Source organism: Actinia tenebrosa, unplaced genomic scaffold, assembly GCF_029948245.1.
Source record: "Actinia tenebrosa isolate PJP-AT-01 unplaced genomic scaffold, QUT_ActTen_1.0 PGA_scaffold11__36_contigs__length_13525064, whole genome shotgun sequence".
NCBI lineage: Eukaryota > Metazoa > Cnidaria > Anthozoa > Actiniaria > Actiniidae > Actinia > Actinia tenebrosa.
The window spans coordinates 4,883,612-4,908,583 of NW_028292571.1; the positions used below are offsets into that span (position 1 = coordinate 4,883,612).

The window sequence follows — 24,972 nt, forward strand, 5'->3', positions numbered from 1 at the left end:
TTAGATTGGTTCGATAATCTGTCGCCGCCTTCCTCCCCAAGTTCTTCCAGGAAGTTGGATGAACTGTGCTCTACTCCGAAATTTCCACTTCTGTTCTAAATTACTTCGACCTTTATCTCAAACCTTCTTATTTTCAAGCACTAGATTTCCAGTATTTCATAAGGTTTCATTATTTACCAGTAGTTTCACAACCATGAGCGGTAAACCATTTGAACGACTTCCTACCAACGTGGTCCCGAAAAACTACGCCTTGACTCTTCAACCTTCACTGACTGAATTTACTTTTGCTGGAAAGCAAGTTGTAGAAGTCGAGGTAGGCTCTCTGTTAGGCCATTCAACTAATCAACATTTTATTTATCTGAAATGTAAAATTTATGCACTTTTAATTATCCCTTTTGAAGCTTAATTTTATGGAGATAACTTATAAAATTAAAATATCTTCATTAATTCAGTTTAGCTAAATTAATATTTATATCATAAATTACAGCGCTTCTCAATCACGCGTGAAATCGTACGATTTGCCATCGTGACGAAGTAGGTTTCGGTGGACGTCCATCATTGCATTTCCATGACATTCTCAAGGGGAATCCAGCCAAATTTCTTTTTGGGGGGGTGTGGGGGGGCTAATTGAGTTCAGGGGGGATAATTGAGTTTCTTCTGTCAACATAACGGAAAACAATAAAAAAAGAATCCAATTCTTCAGTTTTGTTTTGTTTTGTTTTTTCTTCTTTGCCCTCCCCCACCCCCTCCCCTGGATCAGCCCTTTATTCCATAGCCACATGCCCTTAAAACCTTTGTGTTTTCTGAGCATGCTAGGAAACACTTTGATTAGCGTCCACCAAAACTCTATTATGTTTTAAAAAACATTTGGTGATTTCGCTCATGTGATTGAGAAACACTGTAAGCTTCATTGCTTCAAATTGTTTTTCTTGGGTACTTTTGTTACCCACAGGCAAATGTTGGATTTTGATCTCTGTGTGTGTCACTGGTGAGAGAGGGAAGGGAAGGGGGGTTGCCAGGGGGAAGTCATCATTGGTGCAGCACAATTGTCATTTGGGGGCATAATGTTTTCAAGCTTTACTGGAAATAGTATTCAAGGCAATGACACATGGTCTCAAATACGAAAATAGTAGATTAGATTGATATGTACAGCAAATATGGTGGTACATCTCCATAATCAGAGCATAGCGATACAATACAGTATTACCACCGTGTCTGTCAATAGCAAGTTTCTTTGTTCAATCCAAAAAATAAGTTATCAATCTCTTTTTAGCATTACCAACAACAGAAATTTGTTTCACACACCAACTGAAGCTAAGGAGATTCAGAATTAAAACATTTAACAATTATTAATTGGGACTGAGGGAAACAGTATGTTTTGTGGTCCTGAGACCACTGATGTTTCACAAGGCAAAGCCGAGGGAAACATCAGCGGTAGTGGGACCACAAAACATACTGCTTTTCCAAGGTCCCATTAAATAAGTGCTTTATTATCATACCAAGTGTCAAAGAGAACAAAACATCCTTTTTCCTTACATTTGTGTAAAATGATTTCAACAGTTCATTGAGGTCTTCTTTGTCCATGTTTTCAAAATTTTGAGGTTGGCATTTTTCCTCACAAAATTCTCGTAAAATCTTGAACGCTAGTTTAGTCAATTTTTTTGTCGACGTAGGATCCTTGTCTTCTAGTAACTTGGATATTTCCGCCTCTCCGCGGCAAGAAAATCGGGAAGACTCCATGTTTAATCTGATGTTTCATGAAAGAAAATGTGTGAATGAATTTTTCAAACGCAAGCTCTAATGTGTTGCTTTCTGGTTTCCGGTTTTTATATATTTTTCAATCACGTGACTTCCGGTATTGTTATTCCCGGTCCATAACATAATATTCCCCTCCCAGAATTGTTGCCAGGATACAGTGTAATTTCTTCACGTTCACGTGACACACTCTCGACCAATAGAAATTGAGGAAAATTGAACTTTGACACTTGGTATATAATAATAGAAGATATTTTCTATTGATACTGTTGTATTTTGTTTTCCAGGTAACCAAGGCAACCAACAAGGTGGTACTCAACTCATTAGACATCAAGATAAGCTCTGTGAAATTCACTGCCGGAAGTGTAGGTAAGGAATCAAGTAAATGATTAATGTTATCTAACAGTAGAAGAATTGATTTAACTTAATACACTGTATAGTTTGTGATGTTTAGAAACTGACGTTTCGGACGTTAGTCCTTTGTCGGAGTAAATGTGACATTTTGACATTTACTCCGGTTAACTAGTTTATCTAGTCTCTACCATATTCTTTGATTAATGTTATCTGTTGAGTTTTACATAATTTATATACAGTGGTACAGTAAAATTATCTGGTCATCAGTTCAATTGCAAGAACACTCAGGATTTTGCATTACATATCCAGTTTTGGTATTTTCTAGCTTAGCCATTTTAAATTAATGTAATAGGTGGTGTTATAAACACCTATTTCAAAAAACGTTGTTGGTACTAGCAGAAACCTGCTCCCTTGTCCAAGACGTGAAAAAAAAAAAATAATAATAATAATAAGAGAAAAGGAGCTTAAAGATTTTTAAAATGATAATTTGTATTTTTTAAACATTTTTATTCACTTAGTTTGTATTTAATCATTGGTTACTCATTATGATAAACACATTTTTAAAATTATAAACACCATCCTCACAACTAAACACTACCCCGAATTAAGGGCGCATGTGAATTCAAAAAAAATTTATAAGCACAGTAGTGATTGAATGAGTACTGATAAATTTAAAAACAATGTAGTGGTAATAAACAAAAAAAATACTTATTACTAAAGGGAGTGGCCCTTGGCTTGAAGTAAGAAAAAAAAGCAATCATTTCATTTCTACAAAGCTTTTCACTGTTGTATCACAGCGTGGGACAATCACAACAGAGCTAGGCTCCAAACTAAGTGAAAGCCCAGAGATCAAATCAGAATTTAGAAGTTGATTTTTGAGGAGGGAGGAAAACCGGAGAACCTAGAAAACCCTCGAAGCACAGGAGAGAACCAACAAATAACTCTACTAACATACGACACCAAGATCAGCAGGACTCGAACTCCGGTCACATTGGTGAGAGGCAGCGCATTAGCAGTGCACACCACCGGTGCTTCCCTTTTACATTACTAGTTAATAACTGCATTTGCTGTTTGCTTTAAGATATCAGTGCTGGTGACATTACCTACAGCAAGGAGGATGAAACAGCTACTCTCATGTTCTCTTCTGAGCTTCCTGTTGGGAAAGGCAACCTTCATCTAGATTTTACTGGTGAACTCAACGATAAAATGAAAGGATTTTATTGCAGTAAATACCTAGATGATGGAAAAGAGAAATACTGTGCTGTTACACAGTTTGAGGTAATTATATGCCTTAACTGTTAAGTAATCTGTTTCTTGGAAAATTCTATGCATTCTTTTAAAAAGGGTAAATGGCTGGAGGAATGGGCATAGACTGTCATAGAATAATAATTGACAACCCTCCCTCTCTTCAAAGGAACAAATATGGTGACCCATAACCATTGTTTGTCAGTCTTCTTTGGTGTCAGAACTTTGGATATGGAATGAAAATATGACTCTTCTCAGATATTTACATAATAATTCCCAGTAAAATCACCAGTACATTCTTTGTTTCATGGACCGACCTCTATGATTAAGGACACCTCTACAGTATATTACAGATGTACAGTACTATTTTACTGGTCCTTTGAGTCTGTACTACATGTATGAAGGTTCTACTGTACACTGTATGACTTACGAGCTATGCATACAGATAATGTAAAAATGATGAATAATTGAATAATTTTTTTTGAAGCCCACAGATGCACGCAGAGCTTTTCCTTGTTGGGATGAACCATCACACAAGGCAACCTTTGATGTGACGTTAGTTGTTCCCAAAGACCTGGTTGCTCTCTCAAACATGGTATGGATTATAAAGTACTATTATACTATTTCATAAAGATCACATTAAAGTGAGGAATCTCCAACTGTGAACACTACAAGTTTTTTTTCCAGTTATTAATTATTTCCTGAACTTTCTACTGTTTCAAACACTCTAAATGTTCAAAGCATTGAGTTAAAATACATTGATCATTGAAATGCAGTGATCAAAGTAAATCTTATTATTGATAGATTGGCTCAAGGGATGATTTAGTATTCCTTAAAAAAGTGGTAAAAAAATCAAGTTTTTCAGGGGTCCGAGTGTCCTCACTGTAAATTTATGATAATCATTGCTATAATTCTAAAAAGTATAATATTCATTCATTTTAAAGTTTTCCAGGGGTCAAACTTTGCTGTTGTCAATTAATCAAATTTACTAGTGAATTTGTTGCTAGAGGAATATGGACTTTTGGAAAGTAACTCTTTTTTTTTTCCCAAATACAGTATTTTTTTCTTTTTTCTGTAAAAGCATATAAGTTTTTTGCAAAATTAAAGTGTATGTGGCTTGTGAAACCTTTCAGTTTATTTAAGCCATAAGACTATCAAGCAAAAAGAAAAAAAAATTATGGATTTTATTTTTTTTACGTTTGCAACATTTCTATTTAAAGATATACAAGTACAATAAACTAAAAGGATATAGGGATACAACAGAGGGTATATTTTACAGGATTTACACAATGTGATCAACCTTGGTACATAGAGATAACATTGTTTTCACAAACTAAAAAAAATTTGGCTCTCTTTTAGTTTTGATGTGAATTAGAATTAATTAAAATGTGTTTTATTTTAGAATGTCATTGAAGAGAAACAAGCTGATGACGATAAATCCCTAAAAGTGGTCAAGTATGCACGCACTCCAATCATGTCTACCTACTTGGTTGCCTTTGTTGTTGGTGAATATGACTATGTTGAAGACAAAGACAAGGATGGTGTCACTGTTAGGGTCTACACACCAAAAGGAAAGGCAGCTCAGGGAAAGTTTGCTCTTGAGGTACAGTAGCAAAAGGACTGTCTGAGAAGTCTATCTGGGTTTGGATAAGGGTGGGTGCAGGGGGAATCCAGTGGTGAGGGGGTAGGGGAACAGTTACTGCCTCATTTTTGCACAAGAAAATCTTAGTATGTGGATAAACTTTCACTCATCCCTTTTTTTTCTGAGGCTCTCAAATTTAATTTTTGTCAATTTGATATGCTATTTTATTTCCCGTCTTTTATGGGCTTCATGTGGCATTGCCGCACTTGAGGCATAACAATCTTTTCACTTTTAAATCATTCATTTATTATTTTTGATTTATTAAAAATCCTGGATCCGCCTCCTGGGGAACAGCATTATTATCTTAAGAAACATGAGTGCAAAGGATTACTTATTTTAAAAGGATGACTTTTAAACAAATATTATTATTATTATCCAAAGGTCCAGCCTTGGCTTCCCCACATCACCACCTTCACCACAACCATTATGCATAAGACTGTAATAGACCATTTTCGAATTACTGTATAGTCAAAAACTGCTGTGCTCTTTGATCACAGACTCACTTATACAGGGCTAGCCTCATTTCAGGGTACAAATATTCACAAAATAATACCAACAGTAAAGTAAAGAATGTACAACTTCAATGATACAAAAACTCTAAAATTTCACAGATTTTTACTGGAATGAATGAATATTGAAAGTAGTTCCATACGAAATTGAGAAATTGAGGCTAATCTTGAGAATTCAAAACTGGAGTATTCATTATACATTGCTTGCATTATGCAGTATATTAATTCACAGTACATGTACTGTATATGTTCAGGTTGCTGTTAAAACATTGCCATTCTACAAAGATTATTTTGGTATCAGTTATCCTCTTCCAAAAATGGATTTGATTGCAATAGCTGACTTTGCAGCAGGTAAGTACAGAACAGACCTGTAGCAGAAGTATTTGGGAGCAACCATCCTCAAGAGAGCGACCACTTGTCTCTCTCTTGGAAATAGGATTCTTTGTTTGAGTCGTATATATATGTTCGTGTATGTTCTTATGCACAACCAAACAAAGCATATAGTAGTAAACAGGTATGGAAATAATTTAATCAACAGGTGCAATGGAAAACTGGGGGCTGGTAACTTACAGGTGAGGCAGATTCTTTATTACAGCACTCACTATGGTGTTGATACAGCTAGCAGGTTGTTGTTGGATGCTGTTTGATTGGTAGGCTATCACTAAGGTGTTGTTGGGATGTGTCAACTTGATAGTAAGGTGTACAGTGTAGTAACCAGATATTGGTAAGCTGTCAGTTGGTGTTAAGCAGATATGGACCAGGAGTTACTATGGTATTGGTAGGATATTGGTAAGCTGTTGGCAGGTGTTAAGCAGATATCTGCAGTTTGCTAGTAAGGTGTTAGTAGTAGCGAGATATTGGTAAGCTGTCAGTTGGTGTTAAGCACATATGGGCCAGGTGTTACAAAGGTGCTGGTAGGATATTGATAAGCTTTTGGCGGGTGTTATGCAGATGTCTGCAATTTGCTAGTAAGGTGTAGTAGGATATTATTTGTAAGCTGTCAGTTGGTATTTAAGCAGATATGGGCCTGGTGTTACTAAGGTGTTGGTAGGATTTGGGATTAAATACATATTCTTGGTCCATGGTACTGTTAATATAAATAGTTTTTTGATGTTCCTCTTTCAGGGAGACAGCACTTTTGATTGACCCTGAAAACTCCTCATCAGCTGCAAAGCAATGGGTTGCTCTTGTTGTTGGACATGAAATAGCTCACCAATGGTTTGGCAACTTGGTATGATAAATACTATTAATTTTTTTTGTATTACAAAGTTGCATTGAAATTTATTATCTTAAATGCAATAACTGGGTTTCACTGGACATCGCTGTGTTGTGTGGAATGTTTATCAGCTGAGTCACAAGTTTTCATTTTCTTTCTGACTGACAGCACAAGGTGGTCAGTGTTTGACCAGTTGTTGTAGCAGATAATGAGATTCGAAGGCTTTTGTCAGTATATAAATTATACTGTAAAGATATATAAATGCTTAAAGTGTAGAATTAGAGTCTATAATTCTACACTTTAAGCATTTAAAAATCTTTAGGGGGAACCATTAATAGTCCAATTCTGTTTATTTATTGATGATGTGTTCACTTTTCTAATGTACTGTATATTTTCTTTTCACTTTTTGCAGGTAACAATGGTGAGTTTTCATTTGACTAGCTTCAATTTTTTTGTATTGTTATGAATAATTTTGTGTTGTATTGTTATTTTTTGCATCTTTTATCAAGTACTAACTTGTATTTCAGGAATGGTGGACACATCTCTGGCTAAACGAAGGTTTTGCTACCTGGATTGAATACCTCTGTGTAGATCATTGTTTCCCCAAGTATGACATCTGGACTCAGTTTGTTACCACTGATTTCTCTAGAGGCATCAGCTTAGATGCTTTGAAAAATAGGTAATTATATGAGTTGTTTATGGTTAAAGCTTTGGTTTATACTGGCATATTCTCACTTGCAAAATCATTGTCGAGTTCAAAACATACATTGTAGAACATCCATGTAGAAGCCGATCTACCAAATACATGTAGTTCAATTGATCTTTTTTCTTTTTCTTTTTCTTTTCCTAGCCATCCTATTGAGGTAAGAATAAAAGTTCATATAACAATCTGTCAAACATCTGACATTTTAGCTTTTTGTAACATTCTCCTAACATTGATTGGCAGACGACATTTGAAGTTACTGTGTTGTTTTTAGATTGAACCTAGAAACTAAATGTAGTTCCCTAAGCACCAATACAGTCTGTCAAGTCCCCCAACATACATATTGTAATTCTGGCATAATAGCCAGTGTGCATGAGCATTATTTTATAGCACAAAGCATGATAGAAAGGAAAGTACTTGCCATTTTTTCCTTTGACATTTTCAATGGAACTATATATAAGTACAATAATGTATTACAACAAACGAAAATAAATATTACAGATAATTTTTTTCTGATATTTCTTTTGATTTTTCTGTTCTCTTTTTAACAGTACTTGGTTCCCAAGAGTGCTTTGTGAAGTTTGAATTTCCATTGCCTATTCAGCTTTTGCATTAGAGCTATATATTAAGTTAATCACATTTTCCCCCCTTTCCTTTAGGTACCAGTGGGTCACCCTGCAGAGATAGATGAGATCTTTGATGCAATTTCCTACAGTAAGGGAGCATCAGTTATAAGAATGTTGCACCATTACATAGGAGACAAGGTAGAAAATCTAATCAATCTGTCTATCTATTCTAACCCTTCAGCTGTTCATCCATCCACCCACCTGTCTGTCTGCCTGTCCATCCTCTCATGCATCTTCTTATTGGTCCATTCACACATTCATTCTATCACATATTTGTCTCTTTTTGTAATTATCTAATTAAACTATCATTTTCTATTTCTTCAATTTTATGTTACCTCCCTTTCCTTATTCAAAGTAAAAAATTTATTTCTTTTAATTTTCATGTTTTTTATGTATTCAGGATTTCCGTGCTGGATTGAAGAACTATCTCAACAACTTCAAGTACAACAATGCTTCGACTGGTATAAACATATTGTTCCTATTATTTTGCTTCACCATCAAAATTTTAGTAATACTGAGTCTTATTACTGACCCTTTTACTATGTGAAGACATGTTCAATGAATAACAGAGATGGATAGCACAGTAAATAAATATATTAAGTCACTACACATTTAGAGACGATATCAGTGTGATAAGGCTTAATGAATTAGCACACACTCACAACCAATCCAAGAGTGATCATGTATAAATGTACTTCTTTATTCTAGAGGACTTGTGGGACTATCTGGCCAAGGCAAGTGGCAAGCCTGTTGCTAGTGTCATGAATTCCTGGACAAAACAGATGGGTTTCCCTGTACTGTCTGTTAAAGCACAGCAGGTAATTATTGTTTAGATTGTAATGCTGGTGTCATATGTATCAGTACTGTAGACTTGTTTTTTTCAACCCATTTCTCAATGTTTGATTATCAGCTGTGGAGTAGGAACACTCTTTTTTATGTTTGATTTATTAGCAGGGCTTAAAAATACATACAATATGTATACTGGCCTGCCATTGGCTGAATGACAGGCCAAATTTCAGGTTTGGCAGGAGAAATAACGATTGCCTGCCAAATAATTGGAGTGACCTCCTTTTACCATGCTCCTTTATCTACTACAATAATTTGCAGGCTACAATTTTTTTTTTATTTCAAGCCCTGTATTAGTCATTTCCCATTAGAATGGAATGCATGGTAAACCCTCCACCATTTGTTGCGACATGTTATCTTTTTATTTTTTTGTTCATATCTAATTTAGAAAGGAAATGACAAGGAACTGACCATCACACAAAAGAAATTCTGCGCAGATGGATCTGGTGAAGGTATAGTATAAACTAGTTACTGTAGTACTGAAACTAGCTGAAACTAGTTATGGGAAGGCACCTCGCATGGGACTCTACATCCCACTTCATGCCCAACCTCTTGGTCCTTCTTTCTTGTATTATTATTATTTTTTATTATTTTTTCTTTAGTATTAGTTAATTATTCTGTTCATTGAGAAGTTTGAAGGCCAATAAAGCTGTTAAAGAAAGTGTAGTAAATTCAGTCAACTCTGGTCTTATAAAGATCTTGGTAATGTGGAGGCCTGCATAGACTTTGGTTGACAAACAGGGGCTCTTAGCTAACACTTACTGAATGTTCCACCCACAACGACACACTCATGATCACACAATAATTGGCTAGTTGGAGTCTAGCTCTGTTGTGATACAACAGCTACAGCTTAATAGGCAGATTTAGGGATGGCCTACACTGCCACTGCATCAATCCCTCACCCATGCTAGGTTTATGGCTGGAGGCCCAATTTGGTGTCCCCTTGCCCAAGCTAGTATGTGAATTGAGTTAAGTTTAGTTTTCCTCCCTCAGTAAAAATCCACATGTGAGTTGAGCGTTGTGTGCATAGAATATTGAATGTGGTTGTAGTGTGTGTGAGTTAAAAGTGTCCCAAATTAGTGCGAAAGCACTAGAAAGACTATCCACTCATGATGAATAAAACAAATTTTTTTTGTTTCATTTGTCAACCCAGCGACCAACCAACTGTGGCATGTCCCTGTCAGTGTTATCACGAGCAACAACACCTCTGATCCTGCTGCTTCTACACTTCTGGAGAAGGATTCTTGTACTTTACTGGTCAGTGCAGTCCAAGCTGACCAGTGGGTTAAGGTAAGATCACTTTTGCATGCATTTTGAAGCAAGATTTCTCTCTCTTGGCAATTGCATAGTGGTTATTTACTCGTCTCACACCCCTGGGGTCTCTGGTTTAGAATTTGATAAAATTGAAGGCTTTATGAAACAATGAGTGTTATTGAGACCACAAGAGTTTAAACTTGTTCTATAACATGCCATATACCCATGAAGAAAGTTAATTAACAAAATCGTACGAATTAGTGCAAAGTTTTGTACGTCTACGGTCTGCAGGGGTCTACTGAACTTACTAATTTGTGCAATTTCTTACAAAAGTTTTCACCAATATACGGTATGCACTCTAATCTTCTACTTTTCTTTTTCACTGAAGGTGAACCCTGGTCAAGTAGGTTTCTATAGAGTGCAGTACGATTCTGACATGCTGGAACTCCTGCTTCCAGCCATCAGGGACCTTTCTCTTCCTCCTCGCGATAGACTTGGCTTACAGAGTGACTTATATGCCTTGGTAAGTATAAGACTATCTCTATACTCTCAAACTGGTTAAAGCTGTGCTCCGGGGTCATTCATGGACTGTATAGTGGCAGGCAGAGGCACCTTCACATGCCTTCAGTTCGACCCTGTTAAGTGGCGCCGCTGCTGTACTTGCAGTGGTGATTAGCAGTGACCAGATTTTTTTTATATAATGGCTAATATCACCATATACATATCAGTCGTTTGACATTTTCTTTGTATTCTTGGGGTGCATGTTATGTCATAGCCACCACCTTGGTCGATGATTAGCAAAGCATTCCTCAACTTCTCTCGTTAGATCAACCAACATGGAGGTTGTTTCATTGTTATTTATATCTCAAGGGATTTTGAGTCACATGGCTGCCTGCCCTCTATAGAATGGCAGGCTTCAAAACTTTCATTTTTTTTCATTTTTTTTCTTTACAGTCACTCATATACTGGTCTTGTTCAAGCCTAGCATTTGTTTCTGATTAGAGAATGACAAATTTAAAAACTTACATTTTTCTTTTTTTTTTAATTTCCTTTTTCATTCTTTCATTTCAGTCTCGTGCTGGTCTCGTGCCAACCACAGACTTCCTCAAAGTAATAGATGCTTATTCCAGCGAGGTGAACTACACTGTATGGAACGACTTGACAGCCAACCTAGCCAACATGGGGGTTATCCTACAATACACTGATTACCTTGACAGCTTTGGCAAATTCTCTCTGAAGCTATATGAACCCATTGCTGCAAAATTGGGCTGGGATGCCAAAGAAGGGGAAGGTAAGGGGAAATCTTAAGGCGTATCTATCTTATTTTCATCCATTTAGCAAAAATCAATTTCTTATTTAAAATTGGATGGCTAGAATCTAATTTAATGTTATAAAACCTATTACGGTCAAATCAGTTTTGAGCAATTCAAAAATATCTATCTTATAAGAAACATATAAACGTTTATAGCATCTAGTTCAAAAAATTCTCTGCAGTGGTTAATTCGGGTTTAGATGCACCACTAGCTCTACGGAGATGGCAGTTCTCAGCGTCCTCATTGTGTCAATGACTCAGCCTCCAGCTGAAACGATAGCCCTCTTTACCTTGGGCGTAATGTTTTCCCATTTCAGGCCACGTGTCAACACTCTAGAGTATCATTTCTTTGTTTAACGGTTGCTTTCGGTTACACATGAGAAGACACATGTTTAAAAAAGAATCCTATTCGCAAAGGAATGACACGTCTGAAATTGGAGCACATTACACCTGTGCCGAGGAGGTCTATTGGAACTTTGGACAACAAATTCTGTCATAAAGAAGAAGTAAAATTTCCTTCGTGAAACTGCTTTTCGTTTTGGACCTGAAAGACGTTTTTATATGAGTAACATCGCACTTAAAAGGTCTATTCTTAGGCTAACTAGTCACTTGATTATTTCTTTGGATTCCTCAGGTCATCTTGATGCTCTTCTTCGTGGTCTGGTCATCAACCGTTTGGGCAAATACGGACACGAGGCAACAGTCGAGGAAGCACGAAAACGCTTTGAAGCCCACTGCAAGAAGGAGGCTACCATTGATGCTGATCTGCGATCGTCCATCTATAGCATCGTACTCAAACATGGTAATGAAGCTACTCTTGATGCTGTGGAAAAGCTGTTCCGTGAGGCAGATCTGCACGAGGAACGCGTACGGTTGATGCGCTGTATGGGTAGTGTCACCCAACCAGACCTTATCAAGAGAGTTCTCAAGTTTGCTGTGTCGGTAAGTACTTGTTTGTTTAGAGTAGTTTTCATATGACTGAAAAGCTCGTGGCACGAACGCGGTCGTGACATGGCAAGACAAATGCCAGACCAATCACTTTGCGCGAGAATCTACTCTCCATCCAATCAAATACCTGAAACATGGTATGAATTTAATGTATGATTTTAATTATTTATCTTTGCTTTTGTGTACAGGACGATGTCCGCTCACAGGACACCGTGTTTGTTATTGCTGGTGTTACTGGAAGGTGAGTCTAACCTGGCTATCTACATACACACAACTTACTTCGGCACCCAACTACCTATCTTACCTATCTACCTACCGTACCCACCTACCTACCTATCTACCCATTTGCCTCTCTACCTACTTACCTTCCTTCCTTCCTTCCTTCCTTCCCTCCCTCACTCCCTCACTCCCTCCCTCCCTACCTACCTACCTACCTACCCATCTACCTACCTACTTATTTATTTATTTCCTTGCCTGCCTGCCTGCCTGCCTGCCTGCCTGCCTGCCTGCCTGCCTGCCTGCCTGCCTGCCTGCCTGCCTGCCTGCCTGCCTGCCTGCCTGCCTGCCTGCCTGCCTGCCTGCCTGCCTGCCTGCCTGCCTGCCTGCCTGCCTGCCTGCCTGCCTGCCTGCCTGCCTGCCTGCCTGCCTGCCTGCTTGCTTGCTTGCTTGCTGCTGCTTGCTTGCTTGCTTGCTTGCTTGCTTGCTTGATTGCTTGATTGCTTGCTTGCTTGCTTGCTTGCTTGCTTGCTTGCTTGCTTGCTTGCTTGCTTGCTTGCTTGCTTACCAGTGGTGGATCCTGGATTTTTAAAAGAGCCATGACTGTTACAGGGTATTTTGAGCCAATACCACTGAAAGTCCATAAAAGAGGGGGGGAATTTGCATCTCAAATTGATAGAAAAAGAAGTTGAGTGAAAGGTTATTTTTATGGAGCAAAGGTGACAAGTCCCCCCTCCACTACTCCCTCACCATCCCTGGATCCACTTTTGCCTACCTACCATAACCACCTACCTACCTACCTGCTCAACTTACCACCTACGTCTAGCCTGCCTGCCCCCTTCTTTCTTATCGACAACCCACCAACCCACCCACCTATCTACCCACCTAGTATCTAACTACTTATTGTTTATACACTGACTTACATATCTACTTATCGCCACATCTATTTATTCATCTATTTCACTTTGATCAACTTCCTTAACTGTATTTTTTCCTCATTTTTTCCTCTAAAATATCAGTGTGACTGGAAGGGAGCTTGCCTGGCAATTCGTGAAGGATAACTGGAGTATGTTTAACGAACGTTACGAGGGAGGCTTCCTCCTGTCACGACTTGTCAAGGTATGTGGAAAAATTTGTCATCGCTAAACACCACCGGGAAAAAAATTCAAGATATTAGCCATAAGGCTAGTCAGACTTTTTGCTATTTTGACTTGGGAAGTGTAGCAGCAGAATGTAAAATGCTGTTTAATGATCTGTGATTCGCAAATATTAACCTTTACGAGGTTCAGGGGGGAAAATTAGTCCAGTTGGCATCGCAGTGCTGTTAGGAGACGAAATAGACGCCACCTGGAAATATGTTCCCAAAACAACATGACCCCACAATGCAATGCAATGCCAATTTGACTCAGTTTCCCCCTCAACCTTTTTTTGAGGCAATTAGTTCTTTACATGCCAAAGACAGTCCATGCCAAATGATAAGTGATTTTTGTAAGTAACGCGTAATCAACTTTTTTCTGCAGTCTACAACAGAGAATTTTGCTAGTGAAGAGAAAGCCAAGGAAGTAGAGGTAAAACAAGAAGTTATGCACACATAAAAGCTTTAATTTCCTTTCCTTTCTCGTGTCTTTTCGTTTCGTTTCTTTTTTCTTTTGTTCCTCTTTTCTTTTTCTTTCGTTTTTTTTTTTTTTTTTTTTTTTTTTTTTCGGTTTCGTTTCTTTTTTCTCCTTTCTTATTCTCTCCTTTGGTTTCGTTTCTATTCATTTTCCTTTCCTCTTGTTTGCTTTATTTCTCTTGCTTTTTCCTTCCTTTTCTTTCCTTTTTTTCACCTTCACTTCCTTTCCCTTCTTTCTTTCCAACTGCCAAAAAAAAAATAATAATAATAATAATAATAATAATAATAATAATAATAATAATTACCCAAGAATATTCACATGGTCTGACATGACGCCCAAACAAATAAGGGGTCTATTATAACTGAACATACGAATCTCCACAGGAATTCTTCGTCAAACACTCCGTACCATCGGCTGAACGAACTGTGCAGCAATCCCTGGAAGAAATCCGTCTCAACGCTGCTTGGCTCGCACGCAACTCCGCTGACACCAAGGCCTGGTTTCAAAGCAAAGGCTTCTAAAGCAGGTTAGAGAACATAAGAAAGTACAGGCAAAAATGACGTAAATCGATCTATTAACAGTATGCATGAATTGTTGTATGACAGCAAACGAAAGGGATAGCTTATCGATAGTTTTCACTGTGATGAAATTCTCTCCGAGGGATTACTTTCTGTAGGGCAATAGAAAACAAATCGAAATAAAAAAGTGAAGTAGATGATGAAGTAAATGTGAGACGTGCTCTTTTTTATCGGCACTTGGTTCAACGATCGACGGGTTTTTGTTTTTGTTTTTGTTTTGTCTTTTTTTTTTTTTTTTTTTTTTTTGTTATAATTTTCCTTCGACTTTTCCTTCGCAGTATGGTGCGATGAATAATGTGAAAAATGAATATTAATATAAAAGCCCTTCCTTACTTCCTTCCCTTATTACAGAGAGTGGCTCTCAGCTGTATCTAATTGTAGGTTAAACTTTACTGGAGGCTTTTTTCACTTCCTTTTTTCCTTTTGTTCTTCTTTCCTTTTTCTTTCCCCTTCCTTTTTCTTTATTCATCTTTCTTTCTTTCTTTTTTCTTGATTTCTTTCCATTTTCCTTACTATACTGACACCTCATTCAATAAAATCCCAGCCACAAATTCATCACAAAACCTCCCATCTTAAACGTATTGTTTCTCATCTCACCTCACACTTTAATTAAACTATAGCCGTTATTACAACAATGCTAGTCTAGCAACCCCCGACCCCTACAACACACACTCTTTTTTTCTGGACCATCCTTGCCCTGCCTTTACGTACTGTACAACAAGACACGTGCAATAATCGTTAATTAGAACATTTTAATCCTAATAAGAGCACAGTCATTTCGAAGTAACATTTTCTTTTGCAGTTAATAATACTAATCTTTTTTTTTTCTTCTGCTAAACAAATATACTTTAACAAGTTCCAGCATTGATGGGTTCGAGATATCTAGGCTTGAGAGAACAAGTCTGTGTCACAGCATTAGAAAGGACTTCCAAGTAGCATTTTTTGTTGTTTTTCTTTCTGTATATGCCAAGTGTGTAGGTCAAGATATTGCCCAGCTCATAACTAAGCTCGGTGTTCTTGGAAAGGCGATTCTGAGCATTGAATAGATAGGATATACGTTAGTTTTAATGTTACTATTTTAAGTGTAGCTAAGTCAGTAGAGTTTGTTAGGTCTCTCTCTTGATTCAAGGGCTTTTTTCTGGGGTCTTCGGTTTTCCTGCTCCCGAAAGATAAGTAGCCATGCTCTGATTTTGATCAGCCCAGAGGTTGTTTCAGGGTTCTATCTGTGAGTTAGCCGTGCCCTGACTTAGATCAGGCCAGAGATTGTTTTAGGGTTTGTTCTGTGAGCTAGCCGTGCCCTGACTTTGATCAGCCCAGAGATTGTTCCAGGGTTCTATCTGTGAGTTAGCCGTTCACTGACGATCGTAGTTGCTAGTGTTGTTATTTGATAGAGCGCACGAAAACAATGGAAAACCATTTCAGAGTCTTGCACTTTACATATTGTAAGTCAATACCATACTTTCCCGAATTATACTATTCTTGCTCTTACCGTTGTGGAGTAGATGTTTGCGTTGTCATCGATAGCCAGATATCTCCCAGTTCGTATCCCAAGGAGTTGAAATGTGCTACCATTGCTTATGTGGCAAAATCTTCCTGCGGAAAAAAAGAAGTAGATTCGACTTTTTCATAGTTTCAGTGCGAACACAGTAACTGGGAACTATTTGAGAAAACATTTGTTATCAACAACCATGGGAATAAGTGATTCTGATTGGCTAAGGTCAATATGATACTGATTTTGCTCTCTCCTGATTGGCTAACGTTTATTATCTTAACTTTTGTTCAAGTAGTCCGCACAGTAAAAGAAGGATAGTAACGACCATGTGGTGCATAGGATTGTGGGATTGAATAGGGGGACGAGATGGAAAAGCTCCGTCATCTCACGTCCCCAAATTCCCGTTCTCTTATTACGTCTTGTGCTACTACTACAACTACCAGGATCCTTTTCGCACGTACTTTTGGTTTGCCTCGCATACTTCATTATCGTGCGACTGTCATTAATTCATTCCCACAATTCTAAGCGGGACCAAGTCGTTACCATGAGTGATGGTCCGGCTGGTGGTTAAACCCACCACTTCCCTCACAATACTAGTATAAACGTGCATAACTTCTCATAAATGTACCATAAGTGTTGCAAATGTGTCCCGTGGAAGCTTCAACTTTTCCAGTATTGTTGATTATCAGACATTTGTTAAATTTGTTTTTGTAAATTCTTGCAGTCTAGAGAGAGAAAAAAGAGGCATAAATAATGAAGGTAGCGTGTGACATGGAATAGACGAGGAATGATCGGTTACACAAGTATCCTACACCCTCCTATGGCACATGCATCTATTACGCAAACTATTTCTTTGCCTCGACAGCTCTTCCTTTCTCTTCCTTCCTTCTTTCCATTCTTTATTCCATCTAGCATTTCTTTCTTTCTCATTTCTCCTTCATTTTCTTTTATTGCCCAGTAACTTGCTCTGTTTCCTTTTTCGTCCCACTATCCTTCCTTCAGTCTGTCTGTGTCTGTCTGTATTTGTCTTTGTCTGTCTGTCGAGTCAATCCTTTTTTTTTTCAATCTCCATTCCTCCATTCCTCCCTTCCACCCTTCATCCATTTATTTCTTTCTTCCTCATTTCCCTTTATCCTCTTTCATTACCCTGTGACTTGTTCTCTTGTCTTTGTCGTCTCCTATCCATAACGAATCCTCATATTCACTGTCTGTTGGTCTTTTTCGAACAAATTCTGTCTTCGTTGCTCCGATATCGTTACTGTCCAATGTTACATAATCACGAATGGGCGGAAAGTTTAGCGAAAAAGAGTAGATGATTATCGCTTGTTGCAAGATCAAGAGAAATGCCTTCGGAATAATAAACAGCAACACTGTTAACAATAGTAAGCATAATACAGAATCAAAAGAAGACAATACCTCTGTTGTTTTCTTTTGCTTTACAAAGTGTTAACTACTATTTATACAACTTTGTCATTCAAACCTCGTCCTAGCGTTTGAACCTTTATATATAAACTTTTTATGATTTCAATTAATTAAGAAAAGCTTGTTTAAAAAGCCAGGTTTTTACTTCCCTTTTAAAAATTGAGATATAAGAACAGAATTCCACAATTCAGGGACAACACAAGAAAAGGATCTCCTACCATATGTTTTCAGTTTGTAAGACTTCGTGGCTAATAAATTTGAAGAGGAAGACGTAAGAACTCGAGCGGGAACATAAGGTTTGACAAGATAACTTAAGTAGGAGGGAGCTATTTTGTTCAGGGCTTTAAAGGTAAGTAAGACGATTTTGAAAATAATTCGCTGTTCCACTGGCAACCAATGTAAGTCACACAATATAGGAGTAATATGGTGTTGCTTATGTATCAAAGCTACACGCCTCGCCGTTGTATTTTGAACAATCTGAAGCTTCTGGAGAGAGGATTTTGGAAGCCCATATAAAAGAGAGTTACAAAAGTCAAGTTTAGATGTAATGAAGGCATGGACAAGAGTCTCACATGCACTTATACTTAGGTACCTACGAATTGTCCAAAAATTATGAATAAAGAAAAAACGAGATTTGCACACAGCAGTTATATGTTCATCAAATGTGATTTTCTCGTCAAAAGTTACTCCAATATTCCTTGCAGATTGAGATGGGAAGATATCTGACTCAGCTATATTAAGAGAAACAATAGGTGGTCGAGGACGATGAAAATTTGATAAGATCAAAATTTCAGTTTTATCGCCATTAAATTTTAACTTATTGGCAGCCATCCATCTGTTAATGTCGGCTGCGCAAGCTTCTATTTTAGTCTTCGCAATTGAAAGTTCTGGGAAAGAGGATGCAGGAAAAGTAAAATATATAAACTGTGTATCATCAGCATATAAATGAAAATCAATGTTATACTTCCGTACTATATCACCAAGAGGTGATGTATACAAGAGAAAAAGAATGGGGCCTAAAACTGAACCTGAGGAACACCACATGAAAAAGTACGAGATGCAGATTAGCTACTCTGTACTTTGACACGAAAAGATCTTTCAGATAGATAAGATTTAAACCATTGAAGAGCTAAGCCATTAATGCCGTACCTAATGTTAAGCCTTTTTAGCAACAGACCATGGTCAACAGTATCGAAAGCCGCTGATAGGTCAAGCAAGAAAAGGATAACAGCGCCTTGACTGTCAATGCTTTCCAAAATATTATTGTGAACTCTGAGAAGAGCTGTTTTAACGCTATGAAATTTCTTATAGGCTGATTGAAATGTTTCGTTAAGGGCATTATGTTCAAGATATTCGACCAATTGAGAGGCAGCTACCTTTTCGATGACTTTGGAAAGAAACTTTAAGTTTGAAATCGGTCGAGAGCTATTAAACTCCTCTGGAGACAGTGTCTGTTTCTTGAGAATAGGTCTTATGACTGCAACCTTCAGTTCAGGTGGCATAGTACCAGTTGTTAATGAAAGATTAACAATCTTAGTAAGAACAGGAAGAAGAGTCTCAAAACACTTTTTAAGAACATTAGCAGGTCCTGAGTCAAGATCACAGGACTTCGAAACCAAAGGAGCAATGAATAGCGCAGCGCAGTCGTGACGTCATAAAAACGAAGACAAAGGCGAAATTCGGAAAAACAAACTTACAAGTTTACTTTCAGCAGATAATTTTCACAGCCGATCGCAGTTGATCTTAGTTTACATGGGTTATTATTGTAACTTTAAGTAAAAATAATAAAATCGGTTCGTATAATCCTCGTAGCGGTTAAACAGAATGCAATGTTTGTCCGAATCTTTAAGCTATTTTTTTAGAATCAGCGCGCTGCGCTATTACATGCAATAGCCGATACAACACTGCCGCTCATGTTGTAAACATTACTTAGTCATGCAAAATTAGGCTGGACGTGTCGCTGGACGTTAGTCTCCCCCGCAACCATTCTTAGCGCAAAGACTTAGATTGTGGGGGAGACTACGGGACGTACGACTTCGCGTATTTAAAAAAATGATACAGCGGCCATAATATAGCTTGAGTTGCCTGTGGTTGGACGCCAGAGCAATAAAATCCTTTGCTCTTGGGAATTGAATTCTTTCTTATGTAAAACGATTGCATTGTTCCTGCCATCTAACATGGCTGCCGTCACGTGATGGTGCAAAACCTCAAAACCTCAGAGCATACTCGAGATTAAAGTAAAAGGTTCCTCCCACTTATGTGTTAAGAACACTTTGTTAAAGAGTGTTACTCTCGACTCGTGTTTTTCCTGTAATGTATAGGAGACAGCGTAAGACATTCTAATTCTAAAACTTGTCTACGGTTACGTAGGCGCCATATAAATACAATATTCGTGTAATCTTCGGTTATATATCAACTACAAGAAAAAAAAACAATCTTTCGGACTCTGCGTCAATAATCAGGGTAAAAAGAAACTTTCAAATCTAATCGATACCTCGAAACAACCTCTGGGCTGATCTAAGTCAGGGTACGGCTAACTCACAGATCGAACCCTCAAGACAACCTCTCGGCTGATCTAAGCCAGGGCATGGCCTAATTCAGAGATCGAAACCTGAAACAATCTCTATTCTCGACTTTCACATCCCCATAATGCCTAGCGTTTTTGGGGGGTAACCAATCAAAAAACTGTCCCAAATTGAAAGGTTTCTTAATCGAAATTTATACTATGCCTGCTTTTATCTGTACAATACTTTATTATTTCATTCAGAGTAAATTTAAAAATCATAAGTAATCTTAGAAATACATTTTGAAAGCATGAAGTGTTAGTTACCAAGAGGCACGTACGGAAAATTCATTTTTGTCGACTAATTATTTAACTTCAAAACGATATCCTTCCGGCCTATTAATAAAGAGAGAAAATCCTCATTTCTTTCACCTCTTCTCGTTTACCAAGCTTTCAAATGAAGGGTAAACTTAAGTTTCATCCCATTTAAGCTACGAAGATTGTTTGCTCATTTTGATATCTTTGAACTTAAAAGTAAACTTGACAAAATTGATCCCCGGCTTTAATGGGCGCTCGTGGACAAAGAAAGACATTTTAAAAAGCGGACCAATTATAGCGTTTGCTTTTCATACGAATAAGGGACGCATAAAGTAATTCATAGAGTCACTCTTTTGTAGTGTTTGTCTTTAGAATAGCGCTACTCACCAATAGCTGTGCCACTTTGGGGATACTCATCTTTTTAAGGTCGAAAATGTCCTTCATAAAACGCTTGAAAAAGAATCAGTAGCTCATGCACCAAAGAGCGCTCAAGACTGTTTAAATAACTCTTGCGAATCACTCGCAGCTGTTCTTCCAGACTGATTGATGGATATTAGTAGACGCCCTCTCTTTCCGCTCTGGTAGTCCTATCAACGGACATTACTAACTCGCAACGATGCATTTACGGAACGAGTTAGATCATCTTGGCTAAAGTACTTTTGAAGAGATTTCCGTTTCGCGTTCCCTAGTTAATGACCTGCCCCAGCCCAGCCGACTAAAACTCAATCCGATAATCAATGACTTAAATCGTCTTGATTTTGGCTTCTATCGATGGACTATATTATATACATAAGTAAACCGTGCGCAAAAGAGTGGAAAATTATTGTGTCGTCGGAGAAAGTGGACCATTTGTTCCCATTACCGGTGAAGGATTCACGAGTGAATAATCGAATAGGAAGCGTAATAATGAACCGTTCAATTAATGCTTTTGTAATCAATTAGGTGAAAAGAAATTGAAAGTGATTCTATAGTCACCCAGCCCAACAAAATAGAATGGTTTTGGTGGCTGGTTTAGGGAGTGTTTTGGGCCATATTATACAAATGACTGCAATAATACTGGAATATAGGAAGAGATTTACTGCCTTCATTCACCGTAGTAGATAATATGAAATCGAATGAATAAGAGAGAATAATAAGTGAAAACGTTTTTCAGTTATAATGAAACAAAACTGAGTAACAACAAGTAGAAAGTGTCACAAAGCTGGCTTTCTAAATATATTATTTCTTTTTTTCTTACAAAATTTTTCGAAAACGACATTTCTTAGAGCGGGTTTATTTTATCACTTTATCACTTAGTCACATTATTCCACATGTCAAGCTAACTAAAACACATCAAATTGGCTGTGTTCCAGTCAATCGCGACCCAGCTTAAACGTCTTTCCTTACGAGTAATCATTTTTCCCCATTTCAAATCCACTTTTCGATAATTTTATCTAACGACAGAAACTACTTCAGTACCTTTGCGCATGTGTGCTTTAGTTATTCCCTGAATACTGCTCGTGACAGAAACTACTTCAGTACCTTTGCGCATGCGTGCTTTAGTTATTCCCAGAATACGCTGCTGGAGCTGTTTTACATAACCTTAAAATAAGCCCCACCAAAAAAATATCACCTGACTTAAGAGAGATATTGTTTAGAAATTAGGATTTTAAAATGATTTAGAGTAATTTTAGATATCTGGGGTTTGCGTGGGGTTAGTAGTATTTTGTTACCGCCATATTTTCTTCTATATTCGCAGGTCTTCTTTTTACACTTAGAATTGATAAAGATATCTAGAAAATGAAGAAATTAGTTTCAAATATGTAGACGGTACTTGAGATGAGATGGTAATACAATGCTGTCACTAATTCCAAAAAATATTTTTATTCGAAAACACTATTTTTTGAAATGTTTAAAATGCCTGAAATAATTGAAAATCGGAAACTCTCATTGCAGAAGCGTTGCGATGGGAATATAGGTTTCACATTTTTTGGCTTTAATGAGACCAGAACAAGTAAGCAATACTGTTTTTACGCTGTAAAGCAAATTTTACTTTATTTTCTTAAAGAATTGTCTTACAGTAGAATATTTTCTGGAATTTACTCCTAATCATCTCGCTCGTTATCTAAGTTAGCATTTAATTCAAATCAATTTGTGAGATAGCCATGCCCTGACTTTATTTAGCCCCGATATTGTTTTAAAGTATCGATACATTTGAAGGATTTTAAATTTGAAGGCTCCTAATAGTCCAGGATACTTTATTAAAAATGAAATAAAAATTCAAACCAATGGCCGTTTTGAAGTAGGATCACATTAGCATCTTCCCAGACACTCTATTTCTCCCTGAAAGCCAACATACTTTTTGATATAAGAGAGCACGCAGGAAACACTCGTGGAATATTTTATTGTTTGATCTTATGAGAGACTCTCATTACTGGTGGTACGAGTTCAGTACGGTTCATTTTTGGTCAATATTTTATGAACGAATGCTTGGAAGCTAGTCATATAACCCCGTCACCTGCCTAGGAATATACGCGCGAAACGGTGTTAAAACTTGTGGAACGGATGAGCTTTGAGAGAATGTTCTTGTTCTAGGTATATTAGTTATGCCAAAGTCCATTAAGGACGCTTCCCAATCAATTACTGAGCAAAGAACGACGGTAATATCGCACTTTGTTAACCGTTCCGGAGTTCCAGAACGCGTTGCATGATGGGGATGTTTTAGAGTACCCTTTAGTCTAATATGGCGTCTTTTTCGCTTGCTGATATTGAAGTGCGAAAGAAAAGGTTAGGAATCCTTAATTCTCTTGTTAATTTTCAAAATTATTTCATTTATTGAGCTGATAGAATGTTAAAAGATTGATGAAGCTTCCCTCAAAACAACGGCATAATCCAACGGACGCGTATTACTGCTCTCGACAATATCGAAAAAAAAATTATCTAATAGAGTGAAATTACTTTATGTCCCTTGCGGAATTAGTTAGTAGACTGATAGAAATTTTTGTATCTTATTTTCATTGTTTTCTAGGGCCTAGGGCAAACGTCGAACTTTCCATGCACCGAACTTAATTACATCAGAGAATGCCGACTCATTATCACCTGATATCCATAGTTTTTATTGAGTTCGGTGCATGGAAAGTTCGACGTTTGCCCTAGGGCTAAGTTTTATTTTACACGGACAACAAAAAACATACCAAAAATTAATTTTTTGATCGGGAGAGAACCGCAAATCTATAAACCCTCATTGTCAGCTCCGAGTTACCTCGCGATAAGAGAATCGCGATTCAAAACTTGTTGCGATTTTGGTCGAGCCTCCATAGATATGGTATTTTTACATAACTCTAACTAAATAGTAAGAATAAAAGTTTGGGAAACGGCCTCAGATGTAAGAACTACCGTTTCATAAGAAATAAGAAGGAACGAGACTCTCAAGACAACTGTGTATATTTATATCTGTTATTGCGATTTCCTTACAACAACTCCTGCTGGGCGTGATTCGGTTGGCAGAGCAATAGACACTACCTTATGGCCAGTTCGTTGCTTGCCCACCGGGTTGCGCTGGTTTGGGGTTGATGCAACAGGTGCACATGGTATGTTTAGATCATAATTTATATTTCTAGGAGGTAAATTATTTCAATCAGTTTGTAATTCGGGTGTGAGCATCTCCCTATGTAATACGCGCAATATAAGTATTGAATTATTATTATTTCGATACGGGTATATCGAGTGTAAGGTCATTACTCCTAGTGTATCTTATATACAGTCAATTCAAAAAACGTTGTCGTCGACCAACTCAAGCCTACGCGACTGGACCGAAAGGAACTCTGGGTAGCAATCATTGAAGCCGAGTTGACTCCATAATTTTATCCGACTAGTTATGCCTTGTTTACAACACGAACCTTCGTAGGCGAGCGGGAAGTGTTGAAGGAGACTTTTTTTAATGCCTTCATATTTTCAAAATTGTGAACTGAATCATAACTGCTTTGTTTTTCTTTCCCTAAACCCAAAGACATGCATTTGATGGATTGTTTCTCGCCATTATTATCTTATTACTAGCGGGAACAATTAATTCAGAACGAATATTTAACCGCTTCAGTGATTTTTACCCATATTCCTTTCGGTCCAGTCGCGTAGGCTTGAGCCGGTCGACGACAACGTTTTTTGAATTGACTGTATACTATCAGGGGACAAGGTTGGGCCACGATGTAAACTCATTCACCATGTTAGTTTTTAGGGAATAAGAAAACCAGAGAATTTAGAAAAAACTTCGAATTCAAGAGAGAGACCTAACAAACGTATAACTCTACGCACGTGTGAGTCTACTGAAGAAATGATTCTGAGACCCCAGAGGTGAGACGTGAGAACATGTCCAATAAAGCAATCATTTGTGTAAATAGGGGGCTTGCGTGCTTTTAAATTTCGAGGATCACTATTCATTTAG

General features: G+C 37.6%; 2 protein-coding genes across 2 annotated transcripts; one reads left to right on the forward strand and one right to left on the reverse strand.

Annotated features, from left to right (window-relative positions):
* Window positions 1-9: 9 nt before the first annotated feature.
* LOC116307796 (puromycin-sensitive aminopeptidase) lies at window positions 10-14,966 on the forward strand. Its single transcript, XM_089027260.1, has 23 exons — window positions 10-313; window positions 2,043-2,124; window positions 3,191-3,387; window positions 3,842-3,949; window positions 4,757-4,957; window positions 5,760-5,856; window positions 6,044-6,077; window positions 6,631-6,736; window positions 7,134-7,142; window positions 7,249-7,400; window positions 7,572-7,584; window positions 8,084-8,188; window positions 8,451-8,511; window positions 8,759-8,868; window positions 9,285-9,348; window positions 10,050-10,186; window positions 10,539-10,673; window positions 11,222-11,441; window positions 12,097-12,404; window positions 12,599-12,651; window positions 13,646-13,745; window positions 14,147-14,194; window positions 14,623-14,966. Exons 1-23 carry the CDS (start codon window positions 59-61, stop codon window positions 14,758-14,760), a joined length of 2,733 nt encoding a protein of 910 aa, XP_088883386.1. The 5' UTR covers window positions 10-58; the 3' UTR covers window positions 14,761-14,966.
* Window positions 14,967-15,549: 583 nt separating this feature from the next.
* Window positions 15,550-21,156, reverse strand: LOC116307818 (uncharacterized). Its single transcript, XM_031718135.2, has 5 exons — window positions 20,940-21,156; window positions 17,456-17,656; window positions 16,938-17,034; window positions 16,307-16,410; window positions 15,550-15,848 (listed from the first exon to the last, which is right to left on the reverse strand). Exons 1-5 carry the CDS (start codon window positions 20,994-20,996, stop codon window positions 15,666-15,668), a joined length of 642 nt encoding a protein of 213 aa, XP_031573995.1. The 5' UTR covers window positions 20,997-21,156; the 3' UTR covers window positions 15,550-15,665.
* Between the last annotated feature and the right edge of the window lie 3,816 nt (window positions 21,157-24,972).

Coding starts and splice junctions, on each gene's coding strand:
- LOC116307796 (XM_089027260.1), top strand. CDS start 59: ATGAACTGTGCTCTACTCCGAAATTTCCACTTCTGTTCTAAATTACTT. Junction 8,869..9,284: donor TGTCTGTTAAAGCACAGCAG/GTAATTATTGTT, acceptor TATCTAATTTAG/AAAGGAAATGACAAGGAACT. Junction 10,187..10,538: donor AAGCTGACCAGTGGGTTAAG/GTAAGATCACTT, acceptor TTTTCACTGAAG/GTGAACCCTGGTCAAGTAGG.
- LOC116307818 (XM_031718135.2), bottom strand. CDS start 20,996: ATGAAGGACATTTTCGACCTTAAAAAGATGAGTATCCCCAAAGTGGCA. Junction 17,657..20,939: donor CCAAAGTGGCACAGCTATTG/GTGAGTAGCGCT, acceptor ATTATTCCGAAG/GCATTTCTCTTGATCTTGCA. Junction 16,411..16,937: donor ACACATTTGCAACACTTATG/GTACATTTATGA, acceptor TTTTTTCCGCAG/GAAGATTTTGCCACATAAGC.